Source organism: Priapulus caudatus, unplaced genomic scaffold, assembly GCF_000485595.1.
Source record: "Priapulus caudatus unplaced genomic scaffold, Priapulus_caudatus-5.0.1 Scaffold638, whole genome shotgun sequence".
In the NCBI taxonomy this organism is placed as follows: domain Eukaryota; kingdom Metazoa; phylum Priapulida; class Priapulimorpha; order Priapulimorphida; family Priapulidae; genus Priapulus; species Priapulus caudatus.
In genome coordinates this window covers 1-23,266 of record NW_014577699.1, presented here as the reverse complement: position 1 = coordinate 23,266, position 23,266 = coordinate 1, and the positions used below count along the sequence as shown (strand labels likewise).

General features: G+C 44.3%; 3 protein-coding genes across 6 annotated transcripts in view; 2 read left to right on the top strand and 1 right to left on the bottom strand.

The window, feature by feature from the left end:
• Positions 1-4,022, top strand: part of LOC106812352 (ubiquitin carboxyl-terminal hydrolase 1-like) — a 12,027-nt gene extending 8,005 nt beyond the window's left edge. Inside the window, exons 4-6 of the mRNA XM_014816202.1 lie at positions 942-1,703; positions 1,956-2,145; positions 2,541-4,022. Of these exons, the coding sequence (XP_014671688.1) occupies positions 942-1,703; positions 1,956-2,145; positions 2,541-3,072 (1,484 nt within the window). The 3' untranslated portion in view covers positions 3,073-4,022. The remainder of the gene's footprint in view (positions 1-941; positions 1,704-1,955; positions 2,146-2,540) is intronic.
• A 307-nt stretch (positions 4,023-4,329) lies between these two features.
• LOC106812353 (TNF receptor-associated factor 6-like) lies at positions 4,330-14,975 on the top strand. 4 transcript variants are annotated; one of them, XM_014816206.1, is made up of 11 exons: positions 4,330-4,484; positions 8,417-8,529; positions 8,815-8,947; positions 9,145-9,301; positions 9,585-9,746; positions 9,938-10,009; positions 10,126-10,203; positions 10,337-10,443; positions 12,666-12,918; positions 13,441-13,551; positions 13,918-14,975. In XM_014816206.1, exons 2-11 carry the CDS (start codon positions 8,421-8,423, stop codon positions 14,338-14,340), a joined length of 1,605 nt encoding a protein of 534 aa, XP_014671692.1. In that variant the 5' UTR covers positions 4,330-4,484; positions 8,417-8,420; the 3' UTR covers positions 14,341-14,975. The 4 variants fall into 4 exon arrangements, with proteins under 4 accessions (XP_014671692.1, XP_014671691.1, XP_014671690.1 ...); XM_014816205.1 differs by having other exon boundaries at positions 4,330-4,503; XM_014816204.1 differs by having other exon boundaries at positions 4,330-4,667.
• Positions 14,976-14,979: 4 nt separating this feature from the next.
• LOC106812354 (60S ribosomal protein L17-like) lies at positions 14,980-19,294 on the bottom strand. Its single transcript, XM_014816208.1, has 3 exons — positions 19,074-19,294; positions 15,799-15,970; positions 14,980-15,194 (listed from the first exon to the last, which is right to left on the bottom strand). The coding sequence occupies exons 1-3, from the start codon at positions 19,253-19,255 to the stop codon at positions 15,057-15,059; spliced, it is 492 nt and encodes a 163-aa protein (XP_014671694.1). The 5' UTR covers positions 19,256-19,294; the 3' UTR covers positions 14,980-15,056.
• Between the last annotated feature and the right edge of the window lie 3,972 nt (positions 19,295-23,266).

The following is a 23,266-nucleotide window of genomic DNA, read 5'->3' as shown; positions in this document are numbered from 1 at the left end:
GAAGCTATAACTACATAATAATAAGAAGAGGTATCGATACACAGTAAAGTGTGATGAGATTTTGGATGTTCAGCGCTAGTGATGATGTAATTTTTATTGGATTTCACTAAATCAATCATAGGTAAATACGAGTATAAATATGTTGAATTTCTCTTGTTCTTAGCCAGTCATACTCCTCTTCATCTACTCCTGACAATATGTTACCATTAAAACGAGTGTAAAATTAAATTAATCCGAGTTGTAATCACAGAGAAATATCCATTTATACATCGGCTACTATGTCAGAAATCAAAACGGAGAAATGAGGGTTTTTATATTTTTCACAATGAGTGACCGCCTGTGTGCAAAATGGGTGAACGTATGTGATATATCTATTGTTATTACTTACTGCGACATATCCATGACTAACTGACGCCACTAAATTGGTAAAATGTTCCATGCACCTTGAGAAATTCTGAGAAATTCTGAGGTTACCATCGCAGAACGCGCGAACTTCGCTCATCCTGACATCACAAAGCTAATATGTCAACAAACGCACGCGGTGTACCACACTACAGTAAGGTGTGTTGTGAGGTGTTAGAACTATTTTGGGCGTGGGATACTTGTTGGATCACTAGCAGATGTACATGAATGTACATGAATACATGTAATGACAGCTGTAGCAGGGTTGATGCTGAATGATACTGGCTTAGTTAATATCGTGGTTGTATCATGTCTCTGACGTCATAATGACGTCAGACGCTGCTTACTAGACATGTACGCGGGCAAGCAAAAACGCTCTGACAGTTCACATGTACCGTTATATGGAGAAATGAGCATGTACACAGGTGGCGCATAGTGTTAGCCATCGAATAAAGTTGAAAACGAAAAATCGATGAAATTTCATGCACAACGTGGAGAGTATCCTTAAGACTAATTTTGTTTCTGACAACGGGCCCCAGGTACCCAGCAGCAGAATCACTGTCTGCCAGATGGCAGCACCGGCACCGAGAACGGCCACGACGACAAGAAGTCGGGTGATTGCGGCAACGACGTCGACGACACGACGTCGATCGAGACGCTGGAGGAACAAGAGAACATCACGAGGCTCGAGAACTGCTCTCTGTCCGCGGCGCCGCGACCGGCCGTCGCCGGCGCCCCCGTCAAACGCTACGGTATGTCGCGCAGCGCCATCAAGCTCGATGCTCCCCCGAGCGACACAGTGGCGCCACCTGCCATGAACGGCAGCGCGGACACCGGCGTCGATGCCGAGACGAAGCCCCTTGATGTCCCTTCGACAAAGTTCTGTTCTGTGCGTCTGGAAAAGATGGCGAGCGGTGGCGGCGGGGCGGCGGCGCGCCACGGCAAGCCCGGCCGGCCAGGCCCGACACTGAAGCGACGACGGGCGATGCCAGTGTCGTCGCGCCGCAAGAGCATGCGCCTCATCAGCGACTTCTACAGTCCTCCGGGCGACAGCGGCTACGCGCCGCAGAGCGACGGAAGCGTCGGAGGAGGAGGAGGAGGAGCGCCGGAGAAGGAAGGCGTGAGGCTGGAGAGGCTGCGGATGCTGGGAGAAGCCATACATGGAACGTTCCACGGGCAGATGCTGTTCCGCACGCGCTGCTCAGAGTGCGAGACGTACACGGAGCGTCACGAGGCCTTCCAGGAGATCGGGATTCAGGTGCAGCAGGGATCGGATCACAGCCAGCTGCAGGAGGAAGACGGTGAGTGCTGCGTACTGCGTCCTTGTCTACTTCTATGCCCACTGTGCCTTCTATTCTTCTGCCTTCTTCCGATAGAATGCGACAGCACAGGTGCTAGCGGTCAACACCACTGTTGTAGCTCGCATGAGAAAATGTGTTCTGCCAAATCTGTCTAGTGCAGTTCGTTTTTATTATTTTTATTATTTTTTCTATCATTTTATTATTTTTTTATCATTGCTCGTGTTTTTGACGATGCGTTGCGTCCGCTTGCAGACGACATCATTGGACCTGACGACGAGAACTGGATCGCGTCGTGCATCCACGAGGTGGAGACGTTGCGCGACGACTGCAAGTACTTCTGCAACGTGTGCCAGTGCTACTGCGAGGCCCAGCGCTTTCTGCGATACGCTCGGCTCCCGCGCATGCTCTCGTTGCAGCTCAAGCGATTTGCACTCAACACGGGGTGCGTTGCTACCGTCCGCACGCTCGTGTAGTGTGAGGACGCGTCTTACTGTCGGCGCGCATCCGTTGGATGTGTGTGGTGTAGGAGTGGTGCGGTTGTCTGTGTTGGTGGTACACTCAGTCCAGCACGTGTAGCTGAACGGGGAGATGGTGGTCTGGTATCAGGAGTTTGAAAATGGGGCGACGATTGTGAGCCGGTGTGTGTTCGATGGTGTCGCGAAACATGGTAAAGCTGTTCTGGTGTCCGACAATGATTTGTAGCGCGAAAGCTTTCTGGTGTGGGTTGGGTTGTGGTGGTTGTGTGTGGGTGTGTCGTTAGGCGGTAGTTCATATATACATATATATATATACATACGTAATAAACCGTTAATCACGTACGCGTTTGGATGTTTTTAGGCTCCTCGGTGGCATCAGCAAGCTGAATAACTACGTGACGACGCCGCTGCGTCTGCCGTGTCCCGCCTACGCCTGCCAGAGCTCCCCCGGCCACCACGCGATCAGAGAATACGAAACTGCGTGCGCGCACCAGTACGAACTCTACGCCGTCATCATGCACCAGGGTATCTCTCTGCTCTCCGGCCACTACGTCGCCTACGTCAGGGCGCCCCCGGGCGGCGGCGACCCGGGCTTTGGGGACGAAAGCGAGCTGTGCGCGCCGCGCCCGGGGTCGCCGCTCGTCGCCGATGCGTTCGCGCCGAGCGCCGAACGTGCGTGCGGCGACGGCGGCGCCACCTGCAACGGCAGCACGAACGGGTTCGAGCGCGGGGCGGCGGCCGACCGCAGCGGCGATCCCATGTGGTACGAGTGCGACGACGACAGCGTGTCGGAGCTCTCCCAGGCACAGTTCCTGCGCATCCTGTCGGGAGAGGGCGCCGGCTCCATGACGCCCTACCTGCTCTTCTACGTGTGCACCGAGCGGCAGACGTGAGTGGCGGCGGCCATCTTGGAACTCGCGATGTTGTTTTCAGGAATATTTTATTATCGTTCGAGAAACGCGGTGCGCGTCGGATAGCGTCGTTGTTATCCGTGCGCTAATCTGCCACCGAATAGTTTGTTTGGGAGTGTGTTGCCTGCGCCGCGATCTTGTGTTGGTGCAACGAGATGCTGGGAGCCCTCTGGGAGAGCTTTCGTTACGGAGCAAATAAGTTTGTGCGAGGAACTCCATTCTCGATTGGTTCTGCATCCAAAAGGTTCATCTATTGTTTTGTTTTGTTGGTGCGGGTCAAAGGCATTCCTGTTTTCTAGTGAGGGGCAGAGATGTAATGTGGTTTCTGTGAGTCGGTCTCGTGACGGTTTTGAAAGAAATGCTTGCTTGGGGTTCTTGCCGATGACAGGCGTATATCGTTTTGTGCGTGTAAAGTGTACAAAAAAGAATATTTTGAAAAAGTCCTGGCACTTGTTAATAGTCAGTGTCGCATTTGTATTTATATAGGGTTGCGACCGCCATAATATCTCATGCTGTTTTTCTTGCTGGGCCTAAACGAGTTTAGCAGACAATGTAGTTCCCATTTTGTATTTTTTATATAATGCACACAGGTACCTGATGTAGATAATTGCAGTAAAACGTCACACGTGGGCTGTTTTTCAGCAGAACATGTGCATCGAGTGGTACAATGTGTCTGAATTCACAAAATTACTGGCACGGCAATCTCTAGGGATATATCTCACTATCACCAACATCACTAATGCTTACCTTTAAACAGGTGAGAATGTGATTTAAGTGGTCAAGAAGCCAGGGATAAGATTATCGTAGGCCCGAGTTTAGAAACACCAAAGATGCGGAGTGCATCTAAATGAACCTCCAAGTTCTGTTGTGTTATTGTCAAGTATATTATAGTATTAATAAATATTACATTTCGACATAGGATTACGATTGTACAATCGCTTTTAACGTTTCTTAGTGGATTTTCTTTCATGTTGCATTATTCTTATTATCATCAAAAAATGCATAGTGTATATCTATACGTTTGTGTTATGATCTCTACTACATAATATCAGGAGTGAATAATAGAGATCTATTATACACTCTTGATAATCGACAAATTTTTCTCATTATTAACCCCTGATACCATGATACCATCATGATACCATCAGGAGTAAGATAATATATTATATATTATCTTATCTCCTATATCTTACTCCTGATAACATGTATACAAAACTGAGACAAGTGTGTTTTCGCACGACACGATGGCGCCACCAATCCTCAGGAAGTTCCTTCTCATTATTTACACGAAGTGTTGACTTTTTTAGTCATACTCATAGATATTACTATAACTAGTCATAGTGTGTCCCTGGATATATACAAACATACTACACGAGTAGTGTTTGTGACATAGAGTTTGTGTTCTTTGTTTTCGTAATTGCTATATTTTTGCTTTATAATTTATCGAAGAATCAGAATCAATGTATTCTAATTCAGAAACAGAAACAGAAAATTTAGTTATTTTTGCACAGCCGAGCCTGCGTGCGGTGATACTTGTGAAGTTGTGTTGCAGAGGAGAATTTGAACGGCATTTGCAGGTAAATACAGTTCAGACGCTCTGCCACTGGCTCTACAACACACAATTTCACTGTACGCCTACCAGTACCACTGTGCACGAACTCACACTCACAGAGACTGAGAGAGATAGAGATGAGTTTTTGTGCAGTGGCGTGCGTTCTGTGAAATTGTGTGTTGCAAAAGAGCATTTGAACGGCATTTACCTGGAATTATATTGGTCAATAGAGATCAATAGAGATCAATTGATCAATGGTTTAAGGATACATAAATATTGAGACGTTGGCAGTAACTACATTTCGTGCATGTTTATTTACCATCATTTTTTACTGGTACTGGTAGGTCTAGTACTGACAAGTTGTATTTATTAACCATCATTTTATTATTGAAACGGCCCAAGTGCCTGTGCTAGTAGTACTACACGTTACAACAGGAACAATAACAACTGACACGAGTTACTAGTTGAACTTCAAGTAGTACTTGCAGCCTCACGCAGTAAGTTGGATATGCGATAGATAGTAATTGATTAACAACATAAGGCAATAATTACGCATGCTTGATATATTTCAGCGTATCTTCTGTTGTCTTGATGATGACAGTTGCTGACGGCAGCCACAAGCGGAAGCTACGTCTGTGTCGTAAGCCAATCCACAAGCTGCCGATTAATAGAGATGATACTAACAGCGATCATGGACCGCCAGATCCCAGCCTAAACTCATCTGCTACAGAAACATCTGACATCTCTGTAAAGTCTGACCAGGTGCCACTAAATATGAGCTAGTATTAATAACAGAGAAATGCTTGGCATCAGTGACAGTCAGAATCTCCCGTGCAGCCGGAGATACAAATTGGAACAGAACATTTCTATTCCCTTTTTATTTTTTTGATTGATTGATTTATTTCGATAATTAACAAAGCATACGTTACATCGATAACAGCATAAATAAACAAAATGAAGCTAGAAAATTATCGAGGGTGAAAACACAAAAAGCGTAGCTAACACACTTATTTCCATTGTGGTCCAACAACATTGTACATACTATACTATAAACTATTGCAAATATACCCACGATCCCCTAAATTTCTGAGTGATACAGTGATACAGTACAAAACATTGACATACAGCATAAAGAAAAAATATATGCAAAAAAAAACTTCAGCATATTATGTACAAGTAAAGTGATTAAGGTAAGTGTTGAGCAGTTAAATAAAAAAATAAAAAAAATAAAAAATAGAAGCTTTCTGAGTGATACAATACAAAACAGTGCTATATACCATGAAGAAAAAATATAAACGAGAAAAAAACGAGTAAATGTTTAGCAGGTAGAAATGATGTTTCCTGAGTGAATACAGTACAAAGCAGTGCAGAACAACATGAAGAAAAACGAAATACATACAAAAAAACTTCATCAAATTTTGTACAAGTAGTACCCTTTTAGCACATCATTTTGACACTCGGTTCGTACACCATTATATCAAGAGCTAATAATACCTAGAGTGTACAACGAAAAAACGGGAAAATAGTGCTATTTCACGACAACATTATTCTACTTTGCCTGCGAGTCTAGAGAGCAAAGAATTCTACTTAATGCAATACCATAAAATTATTCTAGACTCGCAGGCAAAGTAGAATAATGTTGTCGTGAAATAGCACTATTTTCCCGTTTTTTCGTTGTACACTCTAGGTATTATTAGCTCTTGATTATATCCACATTACAAACATAACATGTTTCGCACACACTCACATTTGTATAGATACAAACGTATTGAAAAGTGCAATAGTGTTGGGCAGTTAAAATGGTAATTTTGAGTGATACAGTACAAAGCAGTGCATATACAACATGACGAAAAAATAGATACAAGAAAAAAACTTTAGTATAGCCTGCAGGCTAAGTGATTAAGGTACACTTTACCATCATTTCGACACTCATGTACGTACATCATTATATACATATTGCATACATACATACACCCACACTCATATTTATATTTAAGTGTAATATAATTCTATGTAATATAATACTCATATCAAGTATAAATAAACTGATAATTTTAATAGTGATGAGATCATATTACCCTTATATTTAATCTATTCATTTATACGAGATTAGTAAAATATGAAGTCACTGTCTTCCATTGTCTTAACCTTTTCCATAAGGTGTTTTTTAACTTGCCCTTTGAAACTAATATATCTGGCTGCAGATCTAATGTGAGGTGGTAGGGAGTTCCAAGCTTCAATTGAAGTGTATATAAATGTCTTTTTTCCATTGACCCCCACTCTTGGTTTAAAGATTGACAGCTCCCCAGCCCTAGTTTTGAAGCCGTGAATTTCCGAGGTTAATGTAAATCCATCAGTCAGTTTTTAGCTCATCTGACATGGTCAGATGCAGCTTGTAGAATCGCATGATCGTCCGTGCGTCCGTCCGTCCGTCCGTCCGTCCGTGCGTCCGTCCGTCCGTCAACAGTTGGGCACAAATCTTAACCGCTCGACGTACGGTCACGATATTCGGGACGTGGGGGGGTAATCCGAAAACGAGTTGGGTTTTTTTTACCGTACCACTAATTAATGCGTAAAATCGCCACCACACCATAGACGGTATTTGGGGTTCTTGTATATATAAGATAGCCGAGTCTGTGTACAGTTAGTGTTGTGTCCGGGACAGGTTAACTGTTTGTAATTGTGTATGGTCTGCAGTGCATGCGTGGTACGGTAAAAATACACGCGTCGGAGGTCCTGGTCGAATGGGAATTCTTGACGATCGATTCCCGCGCTGTCAAACTTTTATTGTGGTGGAATTTAATCGGGGCGGAGGTAATTTAAACGGGGCGCAACGATTGAAACAGGGGGGGAGTTTTCCCAAACGGGGCGCGCGCGCCCGGTTTGCGCAACGTAGGGAGAACCCTGGGCATCATATGATTTATAGTGGCATCGGTGGATGTGCGGCATATTCAAGTTCGAATACGGGCATCAGTGGATGTCCGGATGCGTAGCCTGGAGGCTAGGCCACCGATTCCGGACGTGTGGCCACTGCGTATTCGAATAAACCTTCGGTCTATCGGGCCTTCGGTCTATAGGGCTGTAACCACGTAGACTGGTCTCCGGCGCTAAACTCGCGCCACATGTCACAAACAATGGGGCCGCGAACCAGTCTAACCAAAGCGTGCAAGCTGTGGCAAGCTACGGTCACTGTATGACACAGTACGTAGGTACGTACAGTACATGATAATTTGCTTCGTAGATTTGACTTTATTATCTTATCCTTATACCTAGAGAGTTTTTGCCATTTGTTCATGTGATGATGTGTGCCACTGTGGCGAGTGCTGGGTGAACTTTGACCTAACATCGGTCGCTGTCGCTGCAGTGTGTTTGCGCCAGTCGCTGTCGCTGCAGTGTGTTTGCGCCAGTTGCTGTCGCTGCAGTGTGTTTGCGCCAGTCGCCGCGACTTTTGTCGTTTGTCGTTACGGTCGGTCGCTGTCGCTGCAGTGTGTCTTGGCCTTTAAAGAGACAAAGATGGTTGCGGGTGGCGCCAGATTTCGAAATAACGCCTTGGGAAATAAATTCACGATTTGAGAGTTTAGATGAGTTAGAACCCTAACCCTAACCCTAACCCTAACCCTAACGCCAAAAAGGGGCTTCAACGAACGATGGCTGCTGTACCTCTAGCCCGACCAGGCTGTGCGACGGCTTGTCTATATTTGAAACGGTATTCTAACCCTAGCAATACCGTTTCTTGGAGCTACCGTACCTCCAGCCACTGCGTATTACTTATAGCAACATGGCAGACAAGAGGAAAACGCGAAATGATAAGACAGGCGAAGATGGCTGTTCCCTCAAGTCTGATCTGCCTTCATCACAATTCCCATCAACTGAACTTGAGACTGAAGGTATATTATAATATATATATATATATATTTCTATAATGTGGGGGAATTAATTCTGCTGTTAACATGTAACAGTGCAGATGCAGCTGCATAATTAAGGGGATACTATACTAGATCGTTTTAAATGCAGTATGATCTAAATATTCATATAGATCTTTGCAAGGGAAGGAAACATGAATGCAATCTTTTTAAAAGCAAATTGTTAATCAGATTTGTTTGATTCTGTGTAGAAGTTATTTATCTGTAAGAGTGATGGAATTTAATTCATGAGCAGTGTTCATGTTTCAGGTTATGACTGCGACTTTGTTGAGCAATTTCCGGAAAAGTTCCAATGTTCTATTTGCCTTCTGTGCTTGAGGGATCCATGCCAGACCAGCTGTGGTCACAGATTCTGTCGTTCCTGCATTCTGCGCTGGCTAAGGTAGTACTGTGTGATAAGATAGCATTATTAGCATACTAACTTTGGCAATATAACTCTGTTGTAAGTCCTCAATCATCACTTATGGCCATTGTATGTATAAATTGTGTTTCCACTGTGGCTCACATTAAAAGTCACTTGAATCTCTCTTGTTTGCTCACCTGTTTGGTACTAAAACATGCCGATTGTTTGATAAACAGGTCTAAGGGATACAGGTGTCCGGAGGACCAGCAACCCTTGGATGAAGAGTCAGTATTCCCAGACAACTTTGCAAAGCGAGAAATTGAGTCACTGCTGATTAGGTGTCCTTTCAAATCTAATGGGTGCAATGAAGAATACCAGCTCAGAAGTAACAAGGTATGTATATGTAAGACACTCATCAAAGGAAGCATTTGAAGCTAATTTCTCAAAGGAGCAGGGTCAAATACGTTTAATGTGAATAACCCCAGAGAAGTTGAGCAGTCAACAAACAAATTATAGGGTAAACAGTATAGTGAGGTTACACATAACCTAACCATTAATAGTTTCTGTCTAATCGACTCTAATGTCTGTAATTGTTTGGATAATCCGATGCCTATGCTGTGTGGGTTCACCTCTCAGATATTTTTCCAAAATTTGTCATCACTGTTTATTGTTTCAGGTGCATATGAATGTGTGCAAGTTTCGATTGGAACTCTGCCCACAGGGGTGTGGAGAAAGTGTTACAAAGGAGAACTTCGAGGAACATATTCATCAGACGTGCAAACGCCATTTGATAGAGTGCAAATACTGCTTACACCTAGTCGAGCGAGAAAGTATTAAGGTAGAGAAAACTATGACTGTGGTTACGTATGTTAGAATAGTGATTGCATATGCCTGCAGCAAATATAGGCCAGTTAATGTAAATTACATTGTTTTCAATGTATTAGAAGCTGTTGCCTTTGAAAGATGAATACAAACGTTTTATGTGTAAGTGGATCATCTGTGAAGCAATCTGATATAATTTTCTTACAGGGACACATTAAAGAGTGTCCACTGAGGCCATACCCCTGTCCACTGTGCCAGAAGTTGCTGACAAATGAGCAGGTACATATATAATTGTAGTTTTTATCTATTTTTATAAAATTTGTCATACAGATCTTATTACCAACACGTAGTGAATATGAAGTCGTCGTCACAGTGAGCATTTCACTTAATTTCAGCAATTGCGACACGTGGAAACAGACTGTCAGAAGGCGATGGTGTTCTGCATGTTTCACCAACTAGGGTGTGACCAAACAGTATGTAAATATAATCATATAATTTCTGGTTTCATCAGTTATATAAGTTACTTCATATGTAAAATATGTAAAATTTAGGTGAAAGGGAGGTTGGCTGTAGAATGTGTGATTCATACTGATCTGTCCTGCACAGATGGAGAGGCATGAGTTGGCACTTCACATGCAGGAGTCGACACAAAAACATCTACGGTTACTCTGCACTGCAACGAGCGCTCTGCAGGAACAGGTTCACAATCTCAGGTAAAAATACATCTACAGTTAACAATAACACCAGCCACCCAACCACAATTATTCCTGACCTACAGAGGATGCCAGCTGTGAACCATGAAATACAAGTAACACGGCCAATTTTTAGCTCATCTGACGTAGTCAGATGCAGCTTGTAGAATCGCATGAGCGTGCGTCCGTCCGTCCGTTCGTGTGGCCATTCGGCTGTGCGTGCGTCAACAGTTGGGCACAAATCTTAACCGCTCGACGTACGGTCATGATATTCGGGACGTGGGGGGGGTAATCCGAAAACGAGTTGGGATGTCAAAGCTGGGGGTCAAAGGTCAAGGGTCAAGAGGTGTAAAAGAAGCGGGAACATTCCCTCCTTAACTTAAGGTATAGGGAGGAAATGCAGAATTGTGGCACAAATCTAAACAGCTCGACCTAGGCTTGTGATAGTCGGTGTATAGCATCATGGTAGGAAAAGCCATCACTGTCGCTGAAATTGGAGGTCACAGAGTCAATGGGCGCAACAGGGCAGATTTTAGACATTTTCTGAGGACATGGTCTGACGGAGCGATTGGAAACTTTTTTGTTTCAGCGGTGACCTACCATTTTTATGGCTTTATTGAAAAGGACCATGAAATGTGCTTTCCAGCTGACGTGCGAAGAGTGGTCTGATAACCTTTTGACCCTCAAGAGGAGGGTTAACAGATTTGTTGACTGTTAACAAAGGACTGAACTGCTTTTGCTATTAGAGCCCCCTTCACCCGCCCCTCCCCCCACCCTCCCCCACCCCCACCCCCACCACCACCACTACGCTCACGCTCGACGCATATCCATGATAACGTTAATATAGCGAAGTCATTAAAGCTACACAGCTATATCTTTACCTCCGCCCAACGGAGTTGGAGGAGGTTATGTGATCGCTCTCGTGTGTTCGCGCGATCGATATTAGCGCATCGAGTCAGCGAGCCAGCCAGCCAGCCAGCCAGCAGCAGGCCAGTCAGTCAGCAGCAGCCAGCAGCGAGCCAGCTCCTAACACATACATGTTACATGGGGCGTGTGGCGTATGTTGCTGGCGGAGGTATGCACTCTCCGTGAGTGCCCTCTGTCTAGTTATTACTGTACTACCGGTATAGCAAAGCCTATCAACGCGGTGGCGGGAGGGCGCACTTGATTCAGTTGCCAGTGAGTTTATCAGAAGAATAGCCGGCTACAGTACACGTCAGTTGAGCGCTGTCGCTCTGCGGCACTTGTTTTCTAAAGCAGTCTGTATTAGCACCCTGAGTAGCACCCTGTATTAGCACACTGTAATGAACCCTGAATGCTTGCGTGGGGCAAAAACATGGGGGCAGCCCATTACGCATGCATGTGGGTGAACTGGCACTATTCTAATCATAATTATTGCCTGGCAACCTGCAATGCAGATGTGTTAAAGTTCTCACAGCTGAGCGAAATTCTCGCCTGCCTGAATATACTTGGATTTCAGCAACTCAATGGAGTGAGGTTATCACGCACGAAGGGTGATGCCATCTTTGATTATTGATGACACTTGCACGCGCCATCTTGCGGCAACTGCTTTTGCTATTAGAGCCCCCTCCACCCGCCCCCTCCCACCACTCTCCCCCCACGACCACCACTACGCTCGCGCTCGACTCATATCCATGATAACATGTTAATATAGCGAAGTCATTAAAGTTACACAGCTGTATCTTTATTACTGTACTACCGGTATAGCAAAGCCTAGCTATCATAGATTTTAGATCTGTATTAGTAGTATCCTAGATATATGCTCTGAGCGCAAACGCGGTGGTGGGAGGGCGCACTTGATTCGGTTGCCAGTGAGTTTATCAGAAGAATACCCGGCTACAGTACACGTCAGTTGAGCGCTGTCGCTTTGCGGCACTTGTGTTTGTTTTACAATTACGTAATTCTTCCTTGCCTGCAGGTGGCACCACCATCTAATCTTAGCCTAGAAGTAACATAAATAGCACTGCAAATTCTTATAATTATACATGCTGCATTACCTGTAGTTCTCACTGGGGAACATGTAGATACAGGAGAATGAGAGACTGCTACCACAATAGTAAGCATTAGGCCCTACTAGTAAGCAGCCAGCCACCATATCATGCTTAAGATTGGACATGTAATTTTTCAAAACACGGTTTCTAAGATAGCCTAGCTAGATCTTGTGACAGTCATTGTTGTGATAAGCTGATTTGATTCTAGTTTTGTCCAATTACATGTTACAGCCCACCCGGACATTCCGTTAAGGCATCGCAACCACCCAGCCCTCTCTCCAAGCTCATGGGACTTGCTCTGAAATCACCAACGGCCGCCGACAATCCTGAGTACATGGCTAAACCTTCAGTGAGTGGTGCAGGTCTATCATTGCCGCTACCAGCAGAGGCAACACAGCAATTCTCGCCTACTGTGGTAGAATTGAACGAGTTGGCACGGAAGACTGTCAGGTTGGAACAAGAGAATAGAGAAATGCAGTTGAAGGTATGGTTCAGGTTATTGAGATGTCAATTGTGGGGAACCTAAATGTGACTTTCGTGCTTCCCTGGTTAGTATAAAATGAACAATTGTAGAGAAAAAACATTCTATGCATGGCATGATAGCCTGCAAGTTACAGAACCAATTCTTTATAACCTACAAGTAACACCACCAATGCATCATAGCCTACAAGTAACACCACCAATGCATCATAGCCTATAAGTAACACCACCAATGTATCAGAGCCTATAAGTTACACCACCAATGCATCGTAGCCTACAAGTAACACCACCAATGCATCATAGCCTATAAGTAACACCACCAATGTATCATAGCCTACAAGTAACATCACCAATGCATCATAGCCTACAAGTAACACCACCAATGTATCAGAGCCTATAAGTTACACCACCAATGCATCGTAGCCTACAAGCAACACCAAAAATCCTTCCGTTTCTGCCGGTTAATTCTGCCTAGCCTACGGGCAGCGCCAGTGATTAGTGTTGTGAATTTTCTGACTGTGTGCAGGTGCAGAGCATGTCAGTATTAATGGCGCAGACGCAGGCGGAGCTCACCAGCGCGCGCAGCCAGCTGTCTACACTCGACGCGAGGTGCTGTAACGGAACATTCTACTGGCAGGTAATACAGTCAAACCTGTGCTAGCAGACACGTCTACAGAATGCGTGCACTTGTCTGTAAAGGATGCTCACTCATTTTTCACGAGCATCAGTTAGACAGTTAATCCACCTCCATAGAATGAACATCTGTCGATAAAGAACACTTATAGGCTAACCCAGCTCGCCATGTTTTTAATACAGTTCCCTTTGTTCTATTAATATTGTGGATGATGTATCGATATATGAGAAAACAATATATCGTGGCACAATGCATTGCCATCGTAGCTGTTATAAGATATTGTAGTATGACTTGGATATAATAAAGGTAATAATTGCTACTGTCCCGATCATGTCGATGAATCGTTGCATCTCTCGCCTCGGCCGGCAGGTGAAGAACTTCTCCACGATAAACCCGGTCGAGCACAGCTCCGGTTTCTACACGTCCTACCACGGCTACAAGCTCTGCCTGCGCATCAACGTCTCGCACTCGCGCGCGCCCGCCGCCACGCTCTCCATCTTCGTCCACTTCCTCAAGTCGGAGAACGACACGCTGCTCGCGTGGCCCTTCAGCGGCCGCATCGTGTTCACGATCGTCGACCAGGACGACGACGCGGCGCGGCGAGAGAACATCGTCGAGCCGCTCGTCGCGGACTCGAAGCTCGAGGCGTTCCAGCGGCCGACGACGCGCCGCAACCCAAAGGGCTTTGGCTTCCTCGACCTCGTCAGCCTCGCGTGTCTCGGCACGAGGAATTACCTGCTGCACGACACGCTGCTGCTCAAGGTCACCGTGATTCCGTCGACAACAGCGTGATGATACGCGCGCCGCCGCCGTCCGACTGACTGACTGTGATTATGTCAAACGAGGCATTAATGCGATAGACATGCGATGTGATGCGGGAGCGGTCGTTAATATATGTGTTATGTATCATGTAATTACATTATGATCACCCGTTGTTTTACTCCTGAAGTGATGGGACACGTGTATACATTGATGTTGTCATTGCCAGTGTTTATAGCTGTACATTAAGATTTGTCTAGTGAACGATTTTATAGGTGTGGCACGTTTATGGATGTCGATCGGAGTTTTTAAACGAGAGGCATATATTTTACCATAAGTAACTAGGTTTATATTATATATATATTGTGTAGCAGTGTATTTTGCAGTTTCACAGCCATAAGGTTGAAGGTATATTTTGTAGCAACATTGGTTCTGCTGAAAGCGTTACGAATGCTGGGAATGGTTATATCTGGGAGCTGCATCTATAAACACTGCATTAATTTTTGTGCGGAGTTTATAACTACTAAGACACAAGTAGTTTAGACCCAAATACGTTTACCCCAACTTAAAATGGACATATTTCTTTGTGAAAGATCTTGTAAATTTAGTGACGACTTCAATCATCGTAAAAATTGATTAAAAATAAAAGCCACGCTAATGCAACACAAGATGAACTCTGACGCATTCTTTTTTTCATCAATTTATTTTACCAACCCACTGCGACATACACATGTATACAAGCGTGACAATTATGTAGACTTTGCCGGCGCAACATTCTGCTCCTTCTCGGCGAGAATGACCTCGATGTGGCACGGACTGCTCATGTACGGGTTGATGCGACCGTGGGCTCTGTACGTACGACGCCTCATCTGTGGAGCTCGGTTAACCTGCAGAGAGCAGCAACCGCGGAACATGGTGTTATTACTTCCGCCCACGGAGTGGAGGAGGTTATGTGATCGATCTCGTGTAGTGTGTTCGTGTGTTAGTGTGCGCGATCGATATTAGCGCGTCGAGTCGGCAGCAGGCCAGACAGTCAGCAGCAGCGAGCGAGCGAGCGGCCAGCCAGCTCGTAACACATACATGTATGTTACATGCTGGCGGAGGTATGCACTCTCCGTGAGTGCCCTCTGTCTAGTTATACATGTGAAATGCCTCACTGAGAGCAGGGTTAGTTGAAAAATTGAAAATCCACGCGAGACTTGTCAACCTTCCTGTCACAGGGAGGCAGCTATCTAGGAAACGTCCGACCTTCACAAACGACACCCCAGTACTCAAAAACGTCATCTACATACCAAATTATATTCCTTGGACCAATTCATTTCTGCATGTGCAACAATGGACTTGCACATCAGATTTTTTGTTAGCCCACTAGGTGTCTATACAGTTTGTAATGAGGGCGCATTCTGTGCATGTAAAAGCATTCAAGTATGTGAAATAACTGTATCAGTCTACCCACAACCCTGACTTGTGCAAATATAGGCCGAAATTTACCTGAATGTGCTCGATGAAAAGGTGATCTACGTCGAGGCCCTTCTGCTCTGCATTGCTCTCTGCATTCTTTAGCAATTGCAACAGGAACTCTGAACTCTTCTTTGGCCAACGACCTTGAGTTGTGCCGAACTGTTTCGCCTGTGCCTTCCTTCCTACACCTCCATTAAAACGCCTAAAAGATGCAACCAAACACAAATGTTAGCGCTAAGACATGAATAAGAATTTCGTTCATATATGACATATCTGCCAATGTTTTTCTTCTCATTCCAGCACGATCATCAGTGCCTGAAATGGGGGCCAGCTGAAGGTTGGCCCCAAATTTTTTTTGGGGGCGAGTACATTTTTTTAGTCACTGGCCCAAATGCATTGTTGGAGGCCCAAATTTTATACAGCAGCGCATCTAAGCCAGTGCGCATAGAGAGAGTGCGCGCGATCTGAGCGGATTCAGCTAGGCACCCTGATTCTCACCGGTCTCACTGCTAGCCTAATTTATCCATTACTATGCCACACTAGTGTTATACAGCGGGCACAGCATACAAGCGTATAAGCAAGCATGGCCGATCAGGGTGGGCCCAGGTCAGCGATACATGTACATAAATGTGATGTTATACATTGTATCAAGCTAGCCAGACAACGCATCTAGACATGTATGTTTGCAGTGTATAGCGGGAGAGTCGAAGAGTACCAGTCTAACCCGCCGTCAGCAAGCTAGGTCGGAACGAAAATGCACGAGCTTGGTCTGATTGTATCCTAGCGTGGACTCCGGTTTAGGATTATGATTAGTTAGGCCAACAAAAAAATACCTTTGGTTCGGGTCACATGGATTGTGAAAATTAGGGTAGGTAGGTAGGTATATTTTTTTCCCCTGCAAAAACATGGGTAGGCAGGAATATAATTTTTTTTCCACAAATTAAATATAGGAATATATAGGAATATAATTTGAACGAGCGAGTAACTGAAGTGTGGCGCAGCGCGTTCCACAGCGTGTGCGCATGCAAAATGCATCGATCTGTGGCGTGTGGAAAATATCACGTGTTTGATATTTTCTTCCACGTGTGGAAGATTGAACAGCGTCTGCGGAGTGGCTGTGTAAAGTTCCACACTGTCTCTATGTAACCGACCAATAGCAGGAGGTCAAGCGAGTCACGTGATCTTAACTTGCGGTTGCAGCGCGGCATTGATTGATGTACAGGGGGGTGGGGCATTGTTTAAGTCGCGGTCACTGAATATGTAGGGGGTGACCACCGCTGGGATGAGCCTGAGGGCGACAGTAAAACTCTTTCTTGGAATTGTGAAAAAGTTGCAAAAGGGTTGTAGCCTGCTTTGCCACTCAATTACATAATTTAACCCATGCATCAGGTGCCGTTTTGTGCAGCCGCGCGACTATTATACTTGGCAATAATTAATTGGTATATGTGTAATAATATCAGGAGTAAGATAATATAGGTTAAGATGATATATCTTACTCCTGATAATATTGTTAGTCCAACAAAGGGGGTTGGCTAGCCCCCCCCCCCCGAAATCCACTACTACACACGCGCGCGCACGCACACATGCACACACACGCACGCACGCACGCACGCACGCACGCACGCACACACACACACACACACACACAAACACACAGAGAGAGAGAGCAACGTAAAAACAACGTCAAAATGTCAACGTTAAAACACGTTCAAGTGTAGAGACGGTATGAAACTTTACACAGTCACTCCGCAGACGCTGTTCAATCTTCCAAACGTGGAAGAAAATATCAAACACGTGTGACATTTTCCACACGCCACAGATCAATGCATTTTGCATGCGCACACGCTGTGGAACGCGCTGCGTCATCGTCCACGTGGCGCAGCGCGTTCCACAGCGTGTGCGGCAACAGCTCTGCAGCCGCGTATAGCACGATAGCATGCGTATACTATATAGTACGCGATCGATCGCATACATCAAAGCCGGCCGCCGCGCCATACGACCTTCAGGCTCTGTTTATGAAGTAGCCGGCCCAGCTCTATACGACTGTTTCACGTTGTAGGTAAAATATTTTGGAACTCTCTTTAGGTAAATAAAATGACAAGAGTCGGATATTTGAATATGTATGATCGGCAGGCGGTATCTTTGAATTATATTTTTTCTTGAAACCCTCTAAAAGTGCAGCGCAGTCGCACATTTTTCACTCCAAAATGTGAAGTGCGGGCGGGTGACACGAACCAAAGGTAATTTTTTGGTCGGCCTTAGTAAACAAAGAACAACTCAAACATATCAGTAAATTTGTTAATGTGTTGAAATATTGGCAGTCACCCAAACTTTTTTTGTGGGGCCAGTGACTACTTGACTTGTGCAATTTTCGGTCGCCCGAGCTGGACATTGGTCGCCTGTGGCGAGTGGGCAACCGTCCATTTCAGTCTTATATTATTTAAGGAGCGTAAACCTTGTTCAACAAACTTTTGTCTTTGCAATTGAACTGCAAAAGTAGCCTCACATCCACACAGGTATGGCTCTGATAATGCCAAAAGCAGTTCAGTCCTTTGTCAACAGTCAACAAATCCATGTTTAACCCTTCTCTTCAGGGTCAAAAGGTTATCAGACACTTACTCTTTGCACGTCAGTGGAAAGCACATTTCATGGTCCTTTCAATAAAGTGATAAAAATGGTAGGTCAGCACTGAAACAAAAAAGTTTTTCACTCTGTCCATTAGGCCATGTCCTCAGAAAATGTCTGATAAACCTTTCCCCCACTGACATTTGACCTGTGACCTCCAATTTCGCACTGGTGATGGGTTTCCTGCCCATCACACTATACACCGAATATTAAGAGCATAGGTCGAGCCGTTCAGATTTGTGCCACAATTCCGTATTTCCTCCTATACCTTAAGTTAAGGGGGAAATATTCCCCCTCCGTTTACACCTCTGGACCTTTGACCCTTGACCCCCAAATTGGTCATCCCGAGTCCTTTTCACGATCACCCCCGACGTCCCAAATATTGTGACCGTACGTCGAGCGGTTAAGATTTGTGCCCAACTGTTGACGGACGGACGCACGGACGCGCGGACAGACGCACGGACGGACGCACGGACAATCATGCAATTCTACAAGCGGCATCTGACTTCGTCAGATGAGCTAAAAAGGAAAGATGGACAAAATTTTGAATAGGCCAAGTGGACCGATTATGGGGCATGAAACGGCGGCTGCCGGCAAAATAGCGCTAATTTCGTGCACTGCCTGGTGTTTGCATATATAAGCAATAACAATAGCCAAGTGAAAACAGCACAACACAGTACCTAAATGGTATGATCTCCTTCTTTTCTATGACAGCCTTCAGATATCTCTGTGCTCTCTGCAGATTCATACGCTTGATCGCCATAGCTGTTTCATGCGTGTTCTTGAAGTGAACACGGAGGTGTGAGCCTCGAGCCTTGCATGACTTTGCCGAGTTCTGTGGATCCACCGAGTATCGAGTCATGATGATGTTTCTTACGTCCTGGAAGTTGACACAGTCAAGTTGCAAGTTTAATTGTTGACCACCTTCTGGATGTATACACACATGCCACTAAGACGTTTTACACCCTTCTGGATGTATACACACATGCCACTAAGACGTTTTACACCCTTCTGGATGTATACACACATGCCACTAAGACGTTTTACACAAGTTATATATGCGAATCTAAATCACCTGCACACGTGGTCATATTGGCATGGTAGCATGTAATGTATATTGTAATTTACTACTTGGAAGTTACAGTTCAGTTGCAGGGGTCGAAAATAGCGGTATCCCGATATCCGCAGGATACCAGATTTCAATGCTTGGTATACCGCCGGGATAGTAAAAAAAAAATCGTCAAAATCGGGGTAGTGGTTGTTGAGTTATAAACTTTATACGGCAGCGCATCTGAGCGAGTGCGCACCCTTACTATATGCCCAGAGTAGCGTTATACACAGCAGGCATAGCATATTTGCAAGCGCAAGCGTGGCCGATGTTGATAAACATAAATGTGATGTGTATACATTGAAATTGTATCAAGCGAACCAGACAATGGTGTCAGACAATACGTATGCAGTGTAGTGTTGGAGGCGTATGTAAAATGAACGCGAGCAACATTTGGCATAAACATTTGGCAATTTTATGACATGGGGTGAATTTTATTCGCAATACCTATATACCTTTAAAGCCGCACAATGCGCATCCAAACGCTAATTTCTCCAGTACTAGACTAGCAAATACTTCGTGTCATGCATAATCACACTACCTTATGACAAAAATAAACTCTAGTTCCTCCCATTTCACTGCGCGTTGTCTTATAAAAGGTATTTAAAATACCTCCAATGTTGTTCAAATTCCCGATGTTGTTGACACTTCGCGTTGCCCTGCCAGGCAACCGCACAGCAGTGCTGCGGTACAGTGGTGCTGCGTACAGCGGTACGGGTGTAGCAAAGATAAAAACATGTGACATCCCCTCACCACTTCGAGGCTAAATTGTTTGGCAAACAGTCGGCGTTTGCGCCAGAATTGCCAGTTTTCTCACCTCTTTCTTGTGGTTTTAAGGCAAACGCGGCAGTGAAATGGGAGCAACTAGAGTTTATTTTGTCATAAGGTAGTGTGATTAGAATGAACACGAATTATTTGCTAGTCTAATACTGAGAAATTAGCGTTGGATGCGCATAGTGCCGCTTTAATGATGTAGTTATTAAATACTGGCTTTTAACAACCGCTCACAGGGAGTCAACTACAAATTATGAATATCAGGCGATCGATACATCGCTCGCCTATGGTACTGGTAGGATACGCAAGTGTTTTGCCAATGCTTATTTTCAAATGCTATATTGAGATACTAGCTGATATATAATGCTACTATTTCAAGATTTGGATACCAACATTGTTGAAATTACTATCCCAACAAGTGCGCATAGCGACAGCGCTCATCTAACGTCTACTGCGGTGACTCTGTGGTGGAGTGGTGGGATTCTAGTAAACCCTGTTAGTCCCAAATGTGTTCACATACACGCCGAAATAGTGAATGNAGATAAATAAATGGATGGATGGATGGATAGATGGATGGATGGATAGATGGATAGTTAGTTAGGTAGGTAGATAGATAGATAGATGGATGGATGGATGGATGGGATGGGATGGGATGGGATGGGATGAGATGGGATGGGATGAGATGGATTGATGGATGGATGAATGGATTTCCATCTATCCATCCATCCATCCATTTATCTATCTATCTATCTATCTATCTACCTACCTACCTACCTACCTATCTAACTGACTATCTATCCATTCATCTTGCTCATCTGCTACACACAAGTACACCGCACGCCCGCCCTGTGCACAAACAACATGAATGAGAGAACTGCCCGCCCTGTGCACAAACAACATGAATGAGAGAACTGACCGCCCGCCCTGTGCACAAACAACATGAATGAGAGAGTTCTCTCAAGCACTTGACCGGCATTTACGGGTAATTATCGGCAATAATAGGCGAAATAGAGTAGAGAAACATTAAGACTTTGGTAGTAAATACATTTCGTGTTTACATTTTTATATTTATTTATTGAGACGTTCCAAGTGCCTGTGGTACTGTACTGTGTCTATACAACTGACAATTAACTGCATGGGTCTTCAATCAGTTCATGATGTATTGGCTATTGCTGCTGCGACATTAATCAGTATTGTAATGTATTGATGGGTTAGTATACTGTGCCCCACAGTCTGAGTCTGTGATATATACAAGGCTTTATGCTTCTGCGCATTGAGCTGGAAGTCCCGTAGATACACTACAAGTAACACTATATCTATGCAGCAGTTGTATCATGATGTTTCTTAACTTGACCAGGCTGCGAGAGTAGAGTCACGTACCACACATTCGTGATTCGATGTTTAGTGATTCGGTGTCTCCGATGACATTCAGTATTTCGATATATGACTGTTTCTCGAAACTAGATATTTTCTGTGCTCAGTGTTGTAACAACCATGGGTGTTGTATGGCATATGGTACCCTAGATAGATCAACAGAGATGTGAATGAGGTGTACCTACTGGCTACTCTTGTTGGGTTATATTATATAGCATATGATCATATGCTTCGTGATCTTAACTGGGATACACTTCAAGACAGAAGGGAAAAGGCACGTCTCATAACTGTATATATAAAGAAACTCACAAACATTCTCCATCAAACATCACTCGATCATCACCTAGCAAGAAATGCTTCAGCCAGACCCACTACTCGTCAAACACATGAACTGAATTACAATGTTATCTGTCCCAACAAAGACTGTTATGGATACTCTCTTTATCACCGGACAATACCAACATGGAATGCACTACCACTTGGCACCTACTACCAAGACTGCTCCTGATGTGGCTTCATTTAAAAATTTAACTAACAGCGGTAAAGAAAACGCGAAGAAAATGTAGGTCATCAAAGCGATGCATGATGATCTGTACGTTTATAGCCACACCAGGCGATTAGTACAGCATCAGACATGATATTATTGTACTAGCAGGATACCTAGCGTTGCCCGGGAAATAAAGCACTCAGTCGGTGACCACTTGGTTGAAAAAAAAATACCCCCATAAAATCTATCTGTCTGTCTATCTATCTGTCTATCTATCTACCTATCTAACTAACTAACTATTTGACCGGCATTTACGGGTAATTATCGGCAATAATAGGCGAAATAGAGTAGAGAAACATTAAGACTTTGGTAGTACATACATTTCGTGTTTACATTTTTTATTTTATTGAGACGTTCCAAGTGCCTGTGTGCAGTACAGTGACTACAGTCTCAGGGCATGTAGCACGGCTAGTTAGTAGTATATAGTTAAAATGCAAAGCTACATTACTATTTACAATATACTATAATAAAGGCTTACCGTTTTGAAATAAATAGGAATCGACGAACCGAACAGAATTTACCACTACAGTCCACAGTGTACAGTGTACAGAGTGCAGTGTATTTATTTACAGCAGAACGCGCCACCTATCGGAAATATATTTACAGATTGCGTGACTTATGAATGAAATATATTTACTTAAATCGAGTTTCGCAATATCATAAATCGGTTCAGGGCATTACAACGTATAATTATAAGTGATAACTGCAGTTAAACTATAAATAATTTAGCCGAATAAGCGTGATCATAGTGAACTAACCCGTCAAAAAATTGTAAAAATTCTCCATGTCAAATAGCTCACGAGGGTTTATTTTTTTATTTACACGTGGCGCTGGCGGTGTAGTGGTATGGTGGTATCTGATTCTGTACACGTTTGATGTACGATAGGCACGCGTTGGGTGATCATTTAGACGATAAAAATAAATAGGCATCATGCCTTCAATTGCCGGGCAGGTAATTATATTCGCCCTGACTTATCACTACTAGTAGTAGTATTAGCAATTAAATATCAATTTATAGAACTGAAACCGACCGGCCACCAATGGCAATGCCAATGGCAATGGACCAAGGA

Bases quoted from the DNA above. Each gene is read 5' to 3' on its own strand.
- LOC106812353 (XM_014816206.1), top strand. From the start codon at position 8,421: ATGGCAGACAAGAGGAAAACGCGAAATGATAAGACAGGCGAAGATGGC. The intron at 8,530-8,814 runs GTATATTATAAT...TTCATGTTTCAG, and splicing joins AACTGAACTTGAGACTGAAG to GTTATGACTGCGACTTTGTT. The intron at 13,552-13,917 runs GTAATACAGTCA...CTCGGCCGGCAG, and splicing joins ACGGAACATTCTACTGGCAG to GTGAAGAACTTCTCCACGAT.
- LOC106812354 (XM_014816208.1), bottom strand. From the start codon at position 19,255: ATGACTCGATACTCGGTGGATCCACAGAACTCGGCAAAGTCATGCAAG. The intron at 15,971-19,073 runs GTACTGTGTTGT...TGCATCTTTTAG, and splicing joins AAGGAGATCATACCATTTAG to GCGTTTTAATGGAGGTGTAG. The intron at 15,195-15,798 runs GTAAATTTCGGC...TGCTCTCTGCAG, and splicing joins TTTTCATCGAGCACATTCAG to GTTAACCGAGCTCCACAGAT.